Source organism: Myxocyprinus asiaticus, chromosome 6 (assembly GCF_019703515.2).
Source record: "Myxocyprinus asiaticus isolate MX2 ecotype Aquarium Trade chromosome 6, UBuf_Myxa_2, whole genome shotgun sequence".
In the NCBI taxonomy this organism is placed as follows: Eukaryota; Metazoa; Chordata; class Actinopteri; order Cypriniformes; family Catostomidae; genus Myxocyprinus; species Myxocyprinus asiaticus.
Window position 1 is genome coordinate 26188819 of NC_059349.1, and position 16985 is coordinate 26205803.

The window sequence follows — 16985 nt, forward strand, 5'->3', positions numbered from 1 at the left end:
ATTTTTTAATAAATATAAGATTAAGGTGATATATTTAATATTATAAATAATATATTTAATATTTATACAAATTATACACTTTTTGGTTTCATTAGGCCTAAATTTCTATGACAGCCTTAGAGTTGACACACTACTAGGGTCTTTTAAAACAGAATTTTGTGATCATATCTGAGGAAATAAATCCAGATTTTACAGTATTTAACATTAGTGTTGTGCAGATCGTTCATTGTTAAAGTGCTTAGAATGAGAAATCAATGTTCATGATATAGTTCATTTTAAATGAAACATTAGTGGGATAATAACTGATCACATCAGAAATGTAATGCAATTCAACTTTATTATACTGTGTGACTAAAGAAGATCTAGATGGACTGTGTGGGTAACTAATTCAAAACATATATGGTAGGGGAAAATCAGAAGGTCCATTTGAGCTTTACTCTTCATCATGTCCCTTCTGTATGAAAAAGAAGAGGGGAAAGCTATTAAAAAACAGCTGTAGTAAGTAATTCAATTACATAAGCATGTCTCTAAAGAGTTCTTTAGTTTTATATAAACCTTCCATATCAAAATGTCAATATAGCATAAACATATATTAAAGGATTGTTATTTGAAACTGGAAATTAAAATGCATTTAATATGACCTAATTTGTCTAATTAATTAATTAATTAAATGAGGCTACATGCAAAAATGGATCAGACCTCATAAACACTGACCTTAGAACCAACTTCACGACTTTTGGCACGCAATTTATTGACTTGCGACTCTGCAATGTCGGCTCTCTCTTCTACTTCATCAAGCTCGTGCTGAAGTTTACGGAACTTGCTAAGATTGGTGTTGGCTTGTTCCTCCTATGAAGCAGGAACAATAGTTCTGAGATTAGAGCCTGAACTGAACAGTCATCAGCAAATGTCCCTGTGATATTTTGGCCAATACTTACGGCTTCCTCTGCAGCCCTCTTGTAAGCCTTGACCTTCATCTGAAGCTTATCAACTAGATCTTGCAGACGAGCAAGATTCTTGCGGTCCTCCTCCGTCTTTTCAGACAAATGATAACAAAGAAATTATTATTTTATTATTTTTTTGAGAATTTTGTGTATTTAGGTGCATTCAGTAATGGAATAAGATTATGTTTTACCTGGTAGGTGAGTTCTTTAATACGTCTTTCATATTTGCGAATTCCTTTCACCGCCTCACTGCTCTTCTTCTGTTCTGATTCCACTTCATTTTCCAACTCTCTCACCTGTTGGCACAGTGTGAATGTTTTCACAGAGTATCACTTGCATAATAATTAGAAAACGTAGGAATTTTTGGTAAGTGAACTCACCCTAGCTTCTAGTTTCTGGACTTGTTTCTTGCCTCCTTTCATAGCAATTTGTTCTGCTTCATCCAGGCGGTGTTGCAGGTCCTTAATGGTCTGCTCCATGTTCTTCTTCATACGCTCTAGGTGAGCACTGGTATCTTGCTCCTTCTTCAACTCCTCTGCCATCATGGCAGCATCAGTGATTGCCTTCTTGGCTTTTTCTTCAGCATTCCTGCATTCTTGCACTGCCTCTTCCACCTCATTCTGAAGCTGGGAAGTGTCAGCCTCCAGCTTCTTCTTCTGATTCAAGAGGCTTGTATTCTGGATAAAGGAGGCATTTGCATTCAATTAAAAACTGAATAAGTGTAATGGATCTATTTAGAATTAAGTTTAAGCTACCATTTGTCTTACCTGGGAGTGCAGTAGCTGCACTCTTTCACTTGTATCCAGCAGCTCTTGTTCAGCAAGTTTACGGCCTCTCTCAGTTTGCTCAAGAGCCACTCTCAGCTCCTCTAATTCAGCCTGTAGAAGGTGGTTGCGTCTCTCTAAAATTGTAATGTTCTCCTTCAGGTCATCATTTAATCTCAGAGAGTCATCCAGCTGCAGTTGAGCATCCTAAAAGATAAATGCAGATATGAATACAACAGATGTTTCAACAACCCTAACCCTCCAAATGCTCTGCTTTGTTGATTCACAGTGTTACTTAGAACTTACTTTCAAATGTGCTTGGACACTTTTGAGTTGTTTTTGTGCCTCTGCTGCTTGTCGGTTTGCTTGACTAAGCTGGATCTCCATCTCATTCAGATCACCTTCCATCTTCTTTTTTATTCGGAGGGCCTCATTCCTGCTTCGAGTTTCTGACTCCAAAGAGCTTTGTAGAGTATCGATGGTCCTCTGCAAATTGCGTTTGCTCTGCTCCATCTCCTCATCCTTCTCAACTAATTTGCGTTCAATATCAGCCTTTATCTGGTTGAACTCTAGCTGAGCTCGCAGAATCTTACCCTCCTCGTGCTCCAATGAGGCCTTTTTAACAAAAAATTGTGCTTTATGACTAGATCTTGGGTTTGCATTTAGTAAAACAGGGTTTGAAAGATAGCCTAAGCAGCAAGTTATACAAGTTGAATTCTAAAATGATATTATCATCATAACAATAGTAAAAAAATATATTTTAATTATATTATTAACTATTGTAGGGCTGAAGGATTAACCAAAAATAAAATGTAAATTGCGTTATGACCCATAACTGCGAAGGCTGCAATTTAATTAAATAAATAAACAGTCTCAAAATCTTTCTAGCAAGACACTCGGGAGGCTATTTCCAGTCATGCCAGTACAGCTGCTATCTACTTGAATGGAGAAAGACCAAAATCTCAAAAACAGTTGGTCAAGATTACGATCAAAGAACATATTTCAAATCAGCAATAAAATCTTGACAATACTGGAATCATAAATTGTGATTCTTTACCTTATATTACCTTATATTTTCCCGGCTTGTATAGCTAATGCACATGCACATTCTAGAGTTGATTGACAGGTGATGTCTGGATCTAAAAGGTGATTGGCTCTTTTAAATGTAAGGCAGGCCTTTCTATAGCCATTGACCTTTTGGGCGCTAGAGCTCCTTGGTTGAGCGTTCCAATTTCTCTCATTCATTTTAATAGAAGTGGCCCATCTCTGCTAAATAATCTCTGGCTGCGCCTATGTGCACAGCTGTTTTGTCTGTAGTGTGTAGTGCTTTCTTAAATACATGTAAACGGGATCATTGTAGTACACATGTGGTTTCAGAGTGATTCTGTGTTCCATACACACAAACTCTATTGCTCAAACAACAAAAACTTCCATCCCTTCCCTGCTGGAAAATCCATCTTAAACTGGTAGCTGTGTTTTGGAACATGGTGGCCAGTTTCTAGCTGGCCCAAGCTGGTCATGAGCTGGTCCAAGCTGGTCTTTAGCTGGTCCAAGCTGGTCGACCAGCTAAGGACCAGCTTGAACCAGCTCATAACCAGCTTGGACCAGCTCATGACCAGCTTGGGCCAGCTCTTGACTAGCTTGTATCAGCTACCATGTTCCAAAAACACAGCTCCCAGCTTGAGCTGGATTTTCCAGCAGGGTTCAGTTTTCAAAATAAAAGCTTTCACCAAAATAAAGGCTTGAGGGTTTATCGTGACTGCATAGTTAATTATTAAAGAAATAAATTATTATTAAATAATAATAATACATTATAATAAAGATTATTATTATTATACAATAATATATTTATATAACAGTTTCTTAGCATTATTATTATTGCAATAATGTCAAATTTAAGTTGACTCTTTCACTGATTTATTTATTTATTTTTCTGAGGACTCAAGTGTGAACACCCTTTCTAGAACAGTATTTCCAGTTGGCAGTAAAGCATGGGCAAAATATGGTTTAGTATTGGTTAAAAGGAATCACATGTTTTTTTGTTCAAATCACAAGCGCAATTTTTTTCAAAATAATCGCAATTAGTTTTTTTTCCCAAATTGTTCAGTCCTAGTTAATTATATTATAAAGATGAATTATATTACTTTATACAGTATATATTCATTTTATTATTGTTACATACAGTATTCTATAATATTATTAATTATAATAATAAAATTTATTTGTCATTATTTTTATTTTTTTTACACATAATTGCCTAAAATTCTGAAAGCTATATTGTTGTTGTGTTGTTTTGATTTGTTTTTTACACAGTCAAGGAATAAATCTGTATCTGAAATCTTACCTCGGCCTCTTCCAGAGCAGACTGAATTTCACTTTTTTCCTGCTCCAGCTGTTTTCTCATTTTCTCCAGTTCATGAATGCTCTTTCCTCCCTCACCAAGTTGCTCAGTAAGATCAGAAATTTCCTCTAGATGGAAAATAAAATATTGCATTTGAAAATGTTGTCGAACATATTGAAATTACCTTGTTCCACCCTTAGTTATATGAATCGACAGTGCTATAAATCCTTCTTCTTAAACCAGACACCACAAACTCTTTATGTATTAAAATGTACTATTTGTCTTATCAATATTGCCATTTATCTATTTTGATAAATGGTTTATTCACCTTGGAGATTCTTATTTTCTCTTTTCATGGTCTCCAGGTGATCCAAAGATTCTTCGTAGGAGTTCTTCAGCTTGAAAAGTTCAGTACTCAGACATCTGGCTTCCTTCTGAGAGCTCTCTAGCTCAGTCTGTGACTCTTCATATTTCTGCTTCCACTCAGCCAGGACCTAGAAGCATAATTTTTCATGTAAGTAGATTTTTGGATTAGAGATGATCAAAAGGAATTTTAAAGCTCGATTCCAAACCATGTTTGTTTACCTTATCAAAGTTTCTTTGTTTCTTGTCCAAGGCTGCTGCAGCTGCATTAGACCTCTCCAGGTCCACCATAAGATCTTCGATCTCATTCTGGAGTCTGTGTTTAGTCTTTTCAAGAGAGGAACATTTTGCATTTACTGCTTCAACAGCTTCTTCAGCCTCCTGCAAACGTTGAGCCAGTTTCTTCCTGTGTTAGAAAATAAAATTATATTGGAGAAGAATATTTGTTGGAGTGCATTGATGTACTTTGATTAACGGCACACCACAATTGAAATAAACAGACATATTATATTTTCAACTTCTGTTTGGGGAAGCTTGGCCAACTAACAGAAAAACTTTTTGTTCGTCTTACATTTGAAAAGAAACATAGCACAAACAAAAAGCTTATCTGTCAGTAGAAAAGTTTAACCTTAAGGAAAAGTCCAACTTCGTATGAGCATAGAAATATTAGAATATCTTACTTGGCTTCCTCCAGTTCTTCAGTTCTCTGGATGGCATCAGTTTCATACTTGGTTCTCCACTGAGCCACCTCAGAATTGGCTTTGGACATGCTTCGCTGGAGCTCTGCTTTGGCCTCCTGCTCCTCCTCATACTGCTCTCGGAGCAGATCAGTGTCATGACGGACAGACTGTACTGCATGAGCGAGGGCATTCTTTGCCTGTTGGAAGTCACATTATCATTTGTGATGAAGACCAACACACTTCATGCTCTTCATTTGTGAAATATTTATCAAACAATATTGATACACAGTTCTTACCTTAGTTTCTTCCTCCAATTGCCTTTTAAGGTCTTCAATCTGCTGAGTGTAAGACATTTTGCTTCTAGTTAGCTGAGAGACAAGAGAGTCCTTCTCCTCCAGCTGCCTTGCAAGTTCACCTAAATGTATCATCATGTATTTTATTGGTGTTGGATTTCTATTTCGCTCATAATGAATGAAAAGACAATTACAAAAAAAAAAATAATAAAAAAAAAATATATATAATATATAATATATATATATATATATATATATATATATATATATATATATATATATATATATATATATATATTAGCCTATTTTAAGACTAATGCATTTAATTTTTTTAATAACAAAATTCCATCAAATTGAATTGTGTAATGTTTAAACAAATAAAATAAATAAAACTTAAAATATTTATTTTTTATTTTATTAAAGATTACTGAATTAAATGTAATAGAGTTTTGTTTTAAAATTGAATTTTTTTTTTTTTTTTTGACAGCCTTACCATTTTCAGATTGTAGTTTAGATTTTTGCATTGTGAAGTCATTGATACTGCGCTGGCCCTCCTCAAATTTTGTTCTGTATTCATTCATTTGATCATCCAAAGACCTGCAGGTCTTCTCAAGATTTGCCTGTTAAGTACATAATTTGACAGGGAAATTACTTAGAAGGAGAGAAAATAATTTTTAACTCTTATTTAATAATATTTCTATTAATACCTTTATCTTAACAACATGTTCCATGTTGGAGACCACATCATCCAGCTCCAGTCTGAGTTCACTCTTCTCTTTTTCCAGTTTTTGCTTGACTCTCTGCAGATTGTCTATTTGCTCTCCCAGTTCAGCCACACTGTCAGCTTGTTTCTTCCTCAGTGTGGCGGCAGTGGCTTCATGCTGCAGTGTGGCCTCTTCAAGGTCTCTGCGAAGTTTCTGAAACTCAGCCTCCCGTTTCTTGTTCATCTCAATTTGAACAGCTGTAGCTCCTCCAGCCTCCTCCAGTCTCTCACTGATCTCCTCCAGCTCTCTGGCTAAATCTGCTCTCTGTTTCTCCACCTTTGCTCTGGCAGCTTTTTCTGCCTCAAGCTCTTCCTCCAGCTCCTCAATACGTGCCTAGTTTAAGAAAATAGCTATGTCAAAGTTACCCTATAGATTTTTTTTTTCAATGTCAGAATGTTCTTTTATTTATTTATTTATATATTTTTTTGTTACCTGAAGTTCCTTCAGTTTTTTCTGTAGCTGAATACCAATAACTTGTTCATCCTCAATTTTTCCATTGAGCTGACTGATCTCAAAGTCTTTCCTGTTATTGTTAGAGATAATTATACAGTCCTGAGTAAGCCTTAAACAAAAAGACTAGACTGAAAGAATGGGAGAATTTCCGTTACTTTTTGAGACGCTCTTCTAACTGCTGCTTGTCATTCTCCAGGTCCATTAAGCTTTCCAGGGTCAGCTTCAAGTCTCCTTCTAGTTTCCTCTTGGCTCTCTCTAGATCCATACGGACTTTCTTTTCTTGCTCGAGAGATCCTTCCAACTGGTTTAAATGATTACAATTATTTGATTTATTAAACATGACACATTGCATTTGCTTGCATGAAGAATTTTAAAGGTAGATGGAAATTGTTAAACTCACATCATCCACTTGCTGCTCTAGCTTTGCTTTTGCCTTGGTTAGGGTGTTGACTTTGTCCTCCTCACTTTGCAGGTCGTCCAGTGTCTGCTGATGAGCTTCCTGCAAGGCCTTCTTTTCCTTGGTTAGCTTTGCAATGATTTCATCTAAAGCAGCCATTTCCTCTGTCAGGTTCTTTACCTGTGAAAGAAGATGGATCATTAAGTTCAGTGTCATTAAGTTTATTATTATTATTATTATTATTATTATTATTGTTATTATTATGTAGAGAGTTTAAGACCTCCCAGACCTTGTTCTCAGTAGCATGCTTCTCTTTCTCCACTTTAGCCAGAGTCAGCTCCAGATCATCAATATCTTTCTTCAGCTCAGAGCACTCATCCTCCAGCTTTCTCTTCTTAGCTGTCAACTCAGCATTAATCTCCTCCTCATCCTCAAGTCGCTCAGTGAGCTCCTTGGCTTTTGCCTCAAGCTGAATCTTGTTTTTGATGAGTTGGTCGCATCGCTCCTCTGCGTCACAGAGATTATCTTGCTCCTGTTTTAAAATGAGATAAAACAAATTCCATAGATATCTATACTGCAAAAAACACTCGTAACTCTCCTAAAGGCACAAATGTTAACTAACCGCTTGGACTTGAAGTTGTAGGTCATTCTTCTCTTGGAGAAGAGACACCATTTTTTCTTCTAGTTCTTTCCTTCGTGCCTCAGATTTCGCATAGGCCTCTTTGAGCTTGGCAAATTCATCTTTCATATTTGCCATCTCTTTTTCTGCTTCTGCTGACTTGAGTAGAGGCTTGATCTTAAAGAAGAGCTTCATCCAAGGCCAATTCTTAACCCCCATGAAGGCACGGACATTCCACTGGATAACCAATAGGGCATCCCTGTGAGGGGTTTTAGAGGGGTTTTGCATCATTTATATAACCATAACAAAAAATAAACATTTTAAACATCCCTGAGCCCAAATTGGTATGGCAATGCAAAGTGATGTTCTTGCCTTCTTTCAACTATTTTCTGAAACTCAACCCTTGCAAGGAGTCCTCTGGATCTAGCTTGAATTCCAGAAATAATTAGGGAAAGTCGGTCATCTCTCATTTCTTCCAACTGACCCAGTAAACCAGCCTTGAAGAATACCTAGGCAGAAATCATTATGGAAATGTACATTTTACTCACAGAATAACATTGTCATTTTCACTTAGAGATTAGAGTTCTTAAATAATGAACATAAAATAAATCATACTTAAGTTGTTTAGATTTATTACATTTTTACCTTTGTATGTCCAAACTTATATTGACTGTGATCAATATCCAGTGATCCCAACAGTTTCTCAGCTCCTTTCCTGCTGTCTATGAATTGACCTTCAGGTATGGCTGCAGGGTTTAGGATTCGGTACCTGTAAATAATTACAGAACATCTCATGGGAAGAGCTTTTTTGAATTTGTTGAGTTTAAGTGTAACATAACCAATCATATTTACCTCTGTTTGAAGTCCCCATACAGGATTCTATTGGGGAAACCCTTCCTGCAAATCCTGATGCCCTCCAGTACACCGTTACAGCGTAGCTGGTGCATGACTAAAGGATTATCCATCGCCCCAGGAGTCTTTGTCTCATTGGGAATGATGCAGCGCACAAAGTGAGGGTGAGTTGACCTTAGGTTTGTCATTAACTTATTTAAGTTTTCCTGTAGTAGAGAGAAATGTTCACAGATTTAAAAAATATGTAAAGATAGGAAGAGGGGTATTTTGTGATTCCCTTTCTCTGAAACAAAAAATGCAGGTGTAGTTTTTTCTTCGTTGACGTAGATGAGACAATCTGAGGGAAGGGCATAACAATGCTCTGTTTTTTATTGCTAGAGATAAGGTTGAGCAATAATAGGAATTTTCCATTTTTATTTTTCCACTGTGCATAGAAATTGGATTGTAAGTCTAAAACTCATAATTACCCTGTGAAGCGCAGACACGGTTTGGAAGGAGGAACCTTTCTTTTTACTTCCGCCTCCTTTACCTCCCTTAGCTCCTGACTCTTGACATAATCAAAACAAGAGAATTATTTAATCGGGTATTACTTAAAAAGTTAGTTCAACCAAACAACTTAATTCAGTCTTCATTTACTCACCCTCATGTTGTGCCAAATACTTTTTCTTTCGTGGAACACAAAAGGAGATTTTAGACTGTAAGTTAGTCTCAGTCACTATTCACTTTCACTGTATCATTTTTTCCATACATTGCAATTGAATGGTGACTGAGGCTAATATTCTGACTAATAATTCATTCTGAGTTCCATAAAGACAAAGGAAGTGTCTTACAGGTTTGGAACAACATGAGTTTTCATTTTTGGGTAAACTCAAACACTTTTCAGTGCACATGTGATTCAAAATATTCAGTACATGACAAGATTTTCCTCATACGTACCAGACTCTGACCCAGCATAATTAGCAAAGAGCATTGATAAGAGTTTAAGTGTAGACTTTTGATAAAGGCCAACGACAGTCTCATTCAGTGGGTCTTTGTTCTTCACCAGCCAGTTGTTGATATTATAGTCAACTGTACCAGCATAGTGAATCAAAGAAAAATGGGCCTCTGGCTTTCCTTTGATAACTCTTGGTTTCTGGAAGTTGTTTGACTTTCCCAAGTGGTTGTCATAAAGCTTTGCTTTAAAGGTTGCATCACTGGCTTTGGGAAACATGCACTCCTCTTCAAGGATGGACATGATACCCATGGGCTGAGGAAATCAATGTTTGGTAAAAGGTGAAATAATTGAGTTACTCACAAAGAACATAGCCTGTTAAATAGTTTAAGCACCAATCATGTATGACAGCTTTATTGTCAGCACCACTTACTTTTTCAATTAGATCAATGCAGGCCTGCAAGTCCATGCCAAAGTCAATGAACTCCCATTCAATTCCTTCTTTCTTATACTCCTCTTGTTCCAGCACAAACATGTGGTGGTTGAAAAACTGTTGCAGTTTCTCATTGGTGAAGTTGATGCAGAGTTGCTCAAACGTGTTGAACTGCAATTGGAGTGCGTGAACTTAGTTAGACAAGTAATACACATTTTTAAACATGAGATCATAAGGTTCCATCCAGACTTACATCAAAGATCTCAAAGCCGGCAATGTCCAGTACTCCTATGAAGTATTGGCGAGGCTGCTTGGTGTCCAGAGACTGATTGATTCTTACAACCATCCAAAGGAACATCTTTTCATACACTGCCTTGGATACTGCACCAATAGCATAGTACACCTGAGCCAGAGGGAAGCATTTGTATGGTTTACCACTACTTATGGACTGAGGACACCATTTAATTACTGACACTATGCAACTCACCTGCTGAACATTTTGCCCTTTGGTGACCCACTCATTTCCTACTTTGACTCTTGGATGGCACAGACCTTTGATTAGGTCTGCAGAGTTCAGACCCATAAGATATGCAGCTTTGTCTGCATCTATGAAATTAATCAGATGTCTCTATTTAGAAGGATTATGCAAAAAATAGAAAGAGTGTTGATTGTACTTTGCAGCTGCAGGAATTACACTTTACACACCTTCAGTTCCATCAGCTTCTGCTTGCTCCTCCCTTTGCTTTTGCTTGAACTTCATATTGCCATAGTGCATAATGGCTCCAGTCAGTTTATAGATGCCATTTTTTTCCTCTTGTGTGAAGCCTAGTACATCAAATGCTTCCTACAAGTAAGAGAATTCAAGATCTTTGCTGTGTGACTGGCATTTCAGACATTTACAGTGATACTAAAACAAGAATGTAATGCTTTTCACTCTTACATCAGTGGCAACTAGTTCTTCACCATCATTAATTGAGGCTACAGTTGTTTCTCCTTGGGAGATGTAAGCATAGTCATAGGGGTTGTTGGTGATGAGCAGCATGTCTGTTACAAGAGATGGGGAAGTGTCAGTTTGAAGTTCAGTGCTAAAACTGAAAAAAAGGCCTTTTATCTGTGGCATCTTACCAAGCAACTCAGGTTTCCGCTGAGACAGGATTTGGTAGAAAATGTGGTAGTCTCTTTCAGCTTTAAGCTGAAAAGTCACCCTTGACTTCTCCAGAAGATCTGACATATTTACAAAAAGTGAAATGTTGATTAAATTTAAACTTTAGTTTTTGCCCTTTGGTGGTTTTGTAAAACCATTCCAGATATACAGTAAAAGTTAAATGAATTCTTACAAGTCTCAATGTCAGCAGAGGCCAGCTTTCCACTGGCAGCAAAATGAATTCTGATGAATTTTCCCTAAAGAAATTAGAAAATAAAATATTAACAATTTAAGCACAGTAAACGCTTTTAGTTATTTTCAATATTCATAATTGCATAATCTACTAAATATTTTAAGTCAATAAAAATATTAATCTCAGTCAGACCTATAAAACCTAAAGCTTATAAATGTGATGAGAGGCACACAGTGCTTGATTCTAATCTACAGACATAGGCAATTTTTTTTGCTGATTTGTATGTGCACCACAGTTGCATAAATACTGTAGAGATCCTGTACTCCACATTGTGATAAAGTGGCTTAGAAAGCAGTCTGCCATCTGCCAATCCCTATGTTCTCTTTATATCATCTTGGTCTATCCAGCAGAGGGTGTTCTCACACTGTATCTGTGGTAACGTTTCATGTATGCTGAAATGCAAATTGAAGTGAATGTTTATGTCTTCGCTAAATGTTTTTAAATGTTTGATGAATCTAACAAATCTTGAGGAGTTGTCATTTCTGATGGTCTTCGCATTGCCAAAAGCCTCCAAAGCAGGGTTAGCCTGGATAATTTGATCCTCCAAGGTTCCCTTTAATGAAAAGTAAAAGTTTCAATATGGTGCAAATGAGTTAAACCTTTGTTTTTAAGTTTCTAATGCAGAAACTGATGTAGAAAGATGAATTTACCTTTTTCTCTGACCCATCTTTCTTTGCTGAAGCCCCAGCTGCAATGCTTGCAAAATACTGGATAACTCTCTTGGTGTTTACAGTCTTTCCTGCACCAGATTCTCCACTGGAGAAACAGAACAATAAATTAGTGTCTCAAAATTACATAAAGAATAAACTTAAAAAGTTCATCTAAAAGATAAGAGATTGAACTTACGTGATCAGAATTGACTGATTTTCCCTGTCTGAAATAGAGAAGACTGCAATGTTACTTATTCTTGTGTTATTATTTATTTTAGTTGAAATGGCTTTCATATTATCAATATTTACAAAGATATGACAGAGAATTTGTGAGTAATGTGTAGGCCTGCACAGAATCTACATACAGAATCGTTCACAAAAATTGAATGTCCCTTATATACGTGCATGTTGGTTTATTAAATATTGTCTAATTTGATCATGCTTTCAGCTACCAGTACACAAACTGGAATATTATATCTGAAGTCTCGTTTAAAAACTCATTTTTATAGACTTGCTTTTATTTCTATGTGAATGTGTTTTACTGCGTGTGTTGCTTTTATTACTATGTGATGTGAATATGTTGTGTTTTACTGTGTGTTCTTTTTGATTTTATATTTTGTGAAGCACTTTGTGCTTAACTGCTAAAAAGTCCTATAGAAATAAAATTATTATTATTATTATACTCTCAGGTCTGTTTAATATTTTACCATATTTAAATTCATTCTGCAGATTTCCCCCCATAATCAGAAAAGATCTTTGGCTGTGTCCATACCTGTTAGCATGTACTGGTAGGCATTATCAGAGATGGAAAAGATGTGTGGAGGAGCTTCACTCCTCTTCTTGCCTCTGTAGGCTATAACCACCTCTTTATTGTACACTGGCAGCCACTTGTAGGGATTGACAGTGACACAGAACAGCCCTGAGTAGGTCTGTGGGAAAGAATAAATAAAGTTAAGAAATTGAAAATAATTAGGATCTATTCTCAAGTGACATTTTTACTGCTGTGATCTTACGTAGATCATCCATGCTGCATAACGCTCTTTGAGGTTAAACAGCACAGCTGGCTCATGAAGGAAGGTGAACATTGCCATGTCTTCAATTTTATCAAACTTTGGCGGGTTCTGGGGATGGATGTCAGCTTCCTTCACGGTGACACTCTGATATGAGAGGCAGAAAAAAATACTATTAGAAAAAGACCCATACCATAGATACTCTAATGTAAACAGGGTTGGGGAGTAATGGAATACATGTAATGGGATTCCGTATTCAAAATACAAAATATTATTAACTGTATTCCACTACAGTTACTATTTAAATTTTTGGTAATTAGAATACAGTTACATTCAAAAAGTATTTTGAGATCTGAAGAGATTAGTTTGCATTTAATTGTTATTTGTTTAATTTAATATTTAGACTGTTTAGTTTGAAAACATTTATTCGGATAAATGATGCGAGCCGAGGAGGATAGACCTTTGATATTAGGGCAAAGATGTACTCCAAAAATATTATTCTTGATGAGAATTTTTTTATTGTTTTCCTGTAAAAAAATATACATAAAAATCATTCTTAAAACAAGATAAATTTACTTTGCATAAGATATTTAGGCTTTTTCAGAAAATGTATTTTTAAAATAAGGGTATTTTGTCTTACTGTACTGACAGATGTTTTTTCAGTTATTATTAACTTTTTGTAGTCAGAACAAGTGAAAACAAATCTGCCAGTGCTGAAGAAGTAATCCAAAATTTTCAGATTATGTTACTGACTTTAAGTAATCCAACAGAATGTTACAAATTACATTTTACAGCATGTATTCTGTAATCTGTAAGGGTATCAAATTGTTATATTGTAACTATTGTTCTAAAAGCAAATCATCACTAAAGAACTTTGGTGAGTGTTGTGATGTTTATATCACTTATGCTCGGTGCTTATTAAGTCCATACATTTCTCATAGTGTTTTAGTGACAACTTTGAAAATGGACTAGTGAAATAGCACTGCCTTTCTGCATGGCAAAATAACAATCTCTGAAAGTGTTCCCCAGGAATTAGTGTTTAATTAATTAGTTGAGCTTACCTTCCCTTTCTCAGTCTGGACAGTGACTTTGTCACCTTCACGGCTGATGACTGAAGCTTTTATGTACTCTTCATCTGGATCAGGCACAAAACACTCCTTTTTCATATCAAAGGGACGAGTTTGTGCTTCCAGACGCTCTCGTTCTGACTTGCGCAAGTAAGGAGCTGCTGCTCCAAACTCTGCCATATGAGCGTCCGCCATGATTACTTTGTCTGGAGATGATGGGGTAAATTTAATGATAGTTAAAATACGTTTAAAAAACAGTAGTAGTTAAATCAGTAGTCAGTTGTTAAACTGGGTTTTGGATTATATTTGACTATTAAACACCTATCAGAACAAATCCTAAGAATTGGCAAAGATGAGACTTGCTATGATGATTAATGTCAAAAAGTTTGCAGACCCCAGTAGTAGAACATGACTGTACAAAGACCAGATTTGCTTTGTGGTAAAGATGAAAAAGGTTCAAAAACATGAAAATAAGCAGGACTCTTACCTGATGTGCACCAGGTGAGGCGGCTGACTCAAGAACCTGTTGAAATAAATTCCATATTCAATGATTACTCTCTAAAACTCAGATATGTTGGTTTATATGTGTTTTAATCTTTCACGCCACTAATTCACTCAAACTTCCAATTCTTAAATGATGTAATCAGAAGAAAGGAACACAATGAGAAGTTACACAGATTTTAAATGTACCATCGCCATGCAGTTTTTGCTCAAATCTTACCCTCAGATAAAACGATGACTTGTCTGGACACCAACCATAAGATCTCTTTATAAAGGAAGTCACCCTTCCAAATTTGGGGAAGGCATCCCACAAGGCAGGAATGTCATTGCATATGAGCACTGGGTGCAACAAGGGTAGTTATAGGTATTGGCGAGAAACAAGAACATGCTAGTTGAGGGAAGTCTTATCTTTGTCAAGATTTGTTAGTGTTCCATATTAGGCTTTGTCTGATAGGGGAGCACTAATTTAGTTCTGTCAGCTAACAGAGGTAAGTGGACTGCACTTAAATGAAATGTGAATGATTAAAGACAGAAAGGCAACAAAACGGTTCTCAGTTTTTAGATCCATGAAGCTGTATGAAAGTTTACATTAAAGAATAGGCACCTGAGCTGAATATTAGTCAGTCAACAACTTAGAACAAAGGAACAAGATATTTATGGAAAATTCCATATTTGTGTTCTTGTGGTAAGCCATCAGGGCATTACTCTAGTGCCACATGAGATTTAACTGGGTAACAAAGGCATTCAAATTCTAGATGTCTTAACAGAGTTTAGATGTAATTCTATATTTGTCATCTGGCATTGTTCAGAATACTCAGGAGAAGGTATCAGATTTCAGTAAAGTGATATGTTTGAACTGCATGCCGTGTGGGCTCTCAATTACCCAGAGGGCTTAAGTGGGGTTAATATGTGGCATTTAGTTTTTTGTGTCATCATGGTCCAGTCTTTGCAGAGACAAAAAACAAAATCAGATGCCCTCAGAGTCTGTATCTATATAAAGCATGTTAGTCTGCGAGATTAAGCAGGCGACAAGTGTCGAACAACAGACACAGTGGTCTGTCACAGGTGTCATACCTCGGATTCAGTTAAAGAAGGTAATGATGATAATAATAAAAATGTAAATAGAGAACCAGAGCTGTCCCCTGGGTGAGGAACAATGTAGACTATGGTTATTACCACTCCATCCTTCTTTATCATCTCCCAGCCAGCAAGTGTCTCCCCCACAACCCATGTTGTTGACAACCTATTGTTTCTTTAAGGGCAAAGATAACCCTGTGAAATTCCTGCAGAGTGGATCTCACTGAACGAGGAGTAAGACCATAACATACTGTGAGCTTTTAGATAGAGTTTATGACTCTCTCTGGGATCAGCTATAGTCTATGACCTGGCCATTCCTCATAAAAAATATTTTTCATGATGTCTTTAGAATTTTTTGCAAGTATGTCCGATGAAAGAGGCACTAATCCCTAGGCCCAATGAGTAAAGATCATATATATATATATATATATATATATATATATATATATATATATATATATATATATATATACTGGATAGCCATTTAATAAAATGCTGTACGAATCCAAATACACACGAACCCCAAAAAATAAATAAAATAAAATAAAAGCCTAAACATTTTCTTTGCATTTAAATGTAGTGCAGTGATAGTTTTAGTGAACTGACACAAAGTGTATCATAACAATAAGTTCATATTTTTTGGACTGCTTGCTATGTGTTTTCTTTGTTATGTATAGCATTTCCATTCATTAGAATATTTGCAAGTAAGACCTGCTAGTTGCAGAATGTAATATATACAAATGGCAGATGAAACATTAAAAGGTGAGTACCCTTGATAATTACCACACACAGGAAAGGTCAAAAGATAAACCGGGAGTTAAGTGCCCATGACAAGTGATAAAACAGTTTCTATTCTGACAGCCAGCCACACCTTTTAAACGATGACTGGCATCAAAGTGCAAAAGGAAGTGAGAAATGCCAAGCCATTGCAAAAGACTCAGTAAAGATAACGATGACCTCTCAAGTTTGCCAAAGTCAGAGCAGCACTTAACACTAGGAACACCACTCTGACACACAGGTATGTTCTTTAGCATTCATTTGTAGCTATGTTGTAGCCAATGTTTAATTCCACATAACATAAGCAACCATATAATTAAGTAACTAAGATGCTGAGCCTTGGTTCCACCCAAGGTTTTTTCCTCATCATCGTTAGGAGTTTTTTCATGCCTCTGTCGCCTTTGGCTTGCCGACTCGGGGGTTTGCTCTATTGTTTGTAAAGCTGCTTTGGAACAATGTGTATTATCAAAAGCGCTATGCAAATAAATCGAATTCATTTCTCCCCTAGCTGTGTTGTAGCCATTTTTATAACATAATTTAATTTTAAGTTGCATGTATATTTAATATTTCTTATGTATGTAAAATGTCCAAAAAGTATTTCTAAGGAGATACAGCTCTTTGCCTTCATTCCCCAGGTTTTATGAGTGCATGTGTTGGTAACGCAGCGGTGAC

The 16985-nt window shown here is 36.3% G+C and overlaps 1 protein-coding gene across 1 annotated transcript in view; it reads right to left on the bottom strand.

The window, feature by feature from the left end:
* Positions 1 to 318: 318 nt before the first annotated feature.
* LOC127442712 (uncharacterized) overlaps positions 319 to 16985 on the bottom strand; it is a 33769-nt gene continuing 17102 nt past the window's right edge. Inside the window, 37 exon segments of the mRNA XM_051700904.1 lie at positions 319 to 454; positions 715 to 849; positions 939 to 1115; positions 1118 to 1240; positions 1325 to 1621; positions 1712 to 1915; positions 2015 to 2323; positions 4053 to 4177; positions 4378 to 4543; positions 4635 to 4818; positions 5093 to 5289; positions 5389 to 5507; positions 5879 to 6005; positions 6093 to 6482; positions 6582 to 6672; positions 6758 to 6903; positions 7003 to 7179; positions 7289 to 7531; positions 7622 to 7877; positions 7991 to 8127; positions 8264 to 8387; positions 8471 to 8676; positions 8938 to 9017; positions 9407 to 9716; positions 9835 to 10005; positions 10088 to 10237; positions 10322 to 10440; positions 10540 to 10678; positions 10775 to 11058; positions 11172 to 11235; positions 11692 to 11784; positions 11882 to 11987; positions 12078 to 12105; positions 12654 to 12810; positions 12895 to 13038; positions 13953 to 14164; positions 14446 to 14468. Coding sequence (XP_051556864.1) covers positions 434 to 454; positions 715 to 849; positions 939 to 1115; positions 1118 to 1240; positions 1325 to 1621; positions 1712 to 1915; positions 2015 to 2323; positions 4053 to 4177; positions 4378 to 4543; positions 4635 to 4818; positions 5093 to 5289; positions 5389 to 5507; positions 5879 to 6005; positions 6093 to 6482; positions 6582 to 6672; positions 6758 to 6903; positions 7003 to 7179; positions 7289 to 7531; positions 7622 to 7877; positions 7991 to 8127; positions 8264 to 8387; positions 8471 to 8676; positions 8938 to 9017; positions 9407 to 9716; positions 9835 to 10005; positions 10088 to 10237; positions 10322 to 10440; positions 10540 to 10678; positions 10775 to 11058; positions 11172 to 11235; positions 11692 to 11784; positions 11882 to 11987; positions 12078 to 12105; positions 12654 to 12810; positions 12895 to 13038; positions 13953 to 14164; positions 14446 to 14468 — 6034 coding nt within the window. The 3' untranslated portion in view covers positions 319 to 433.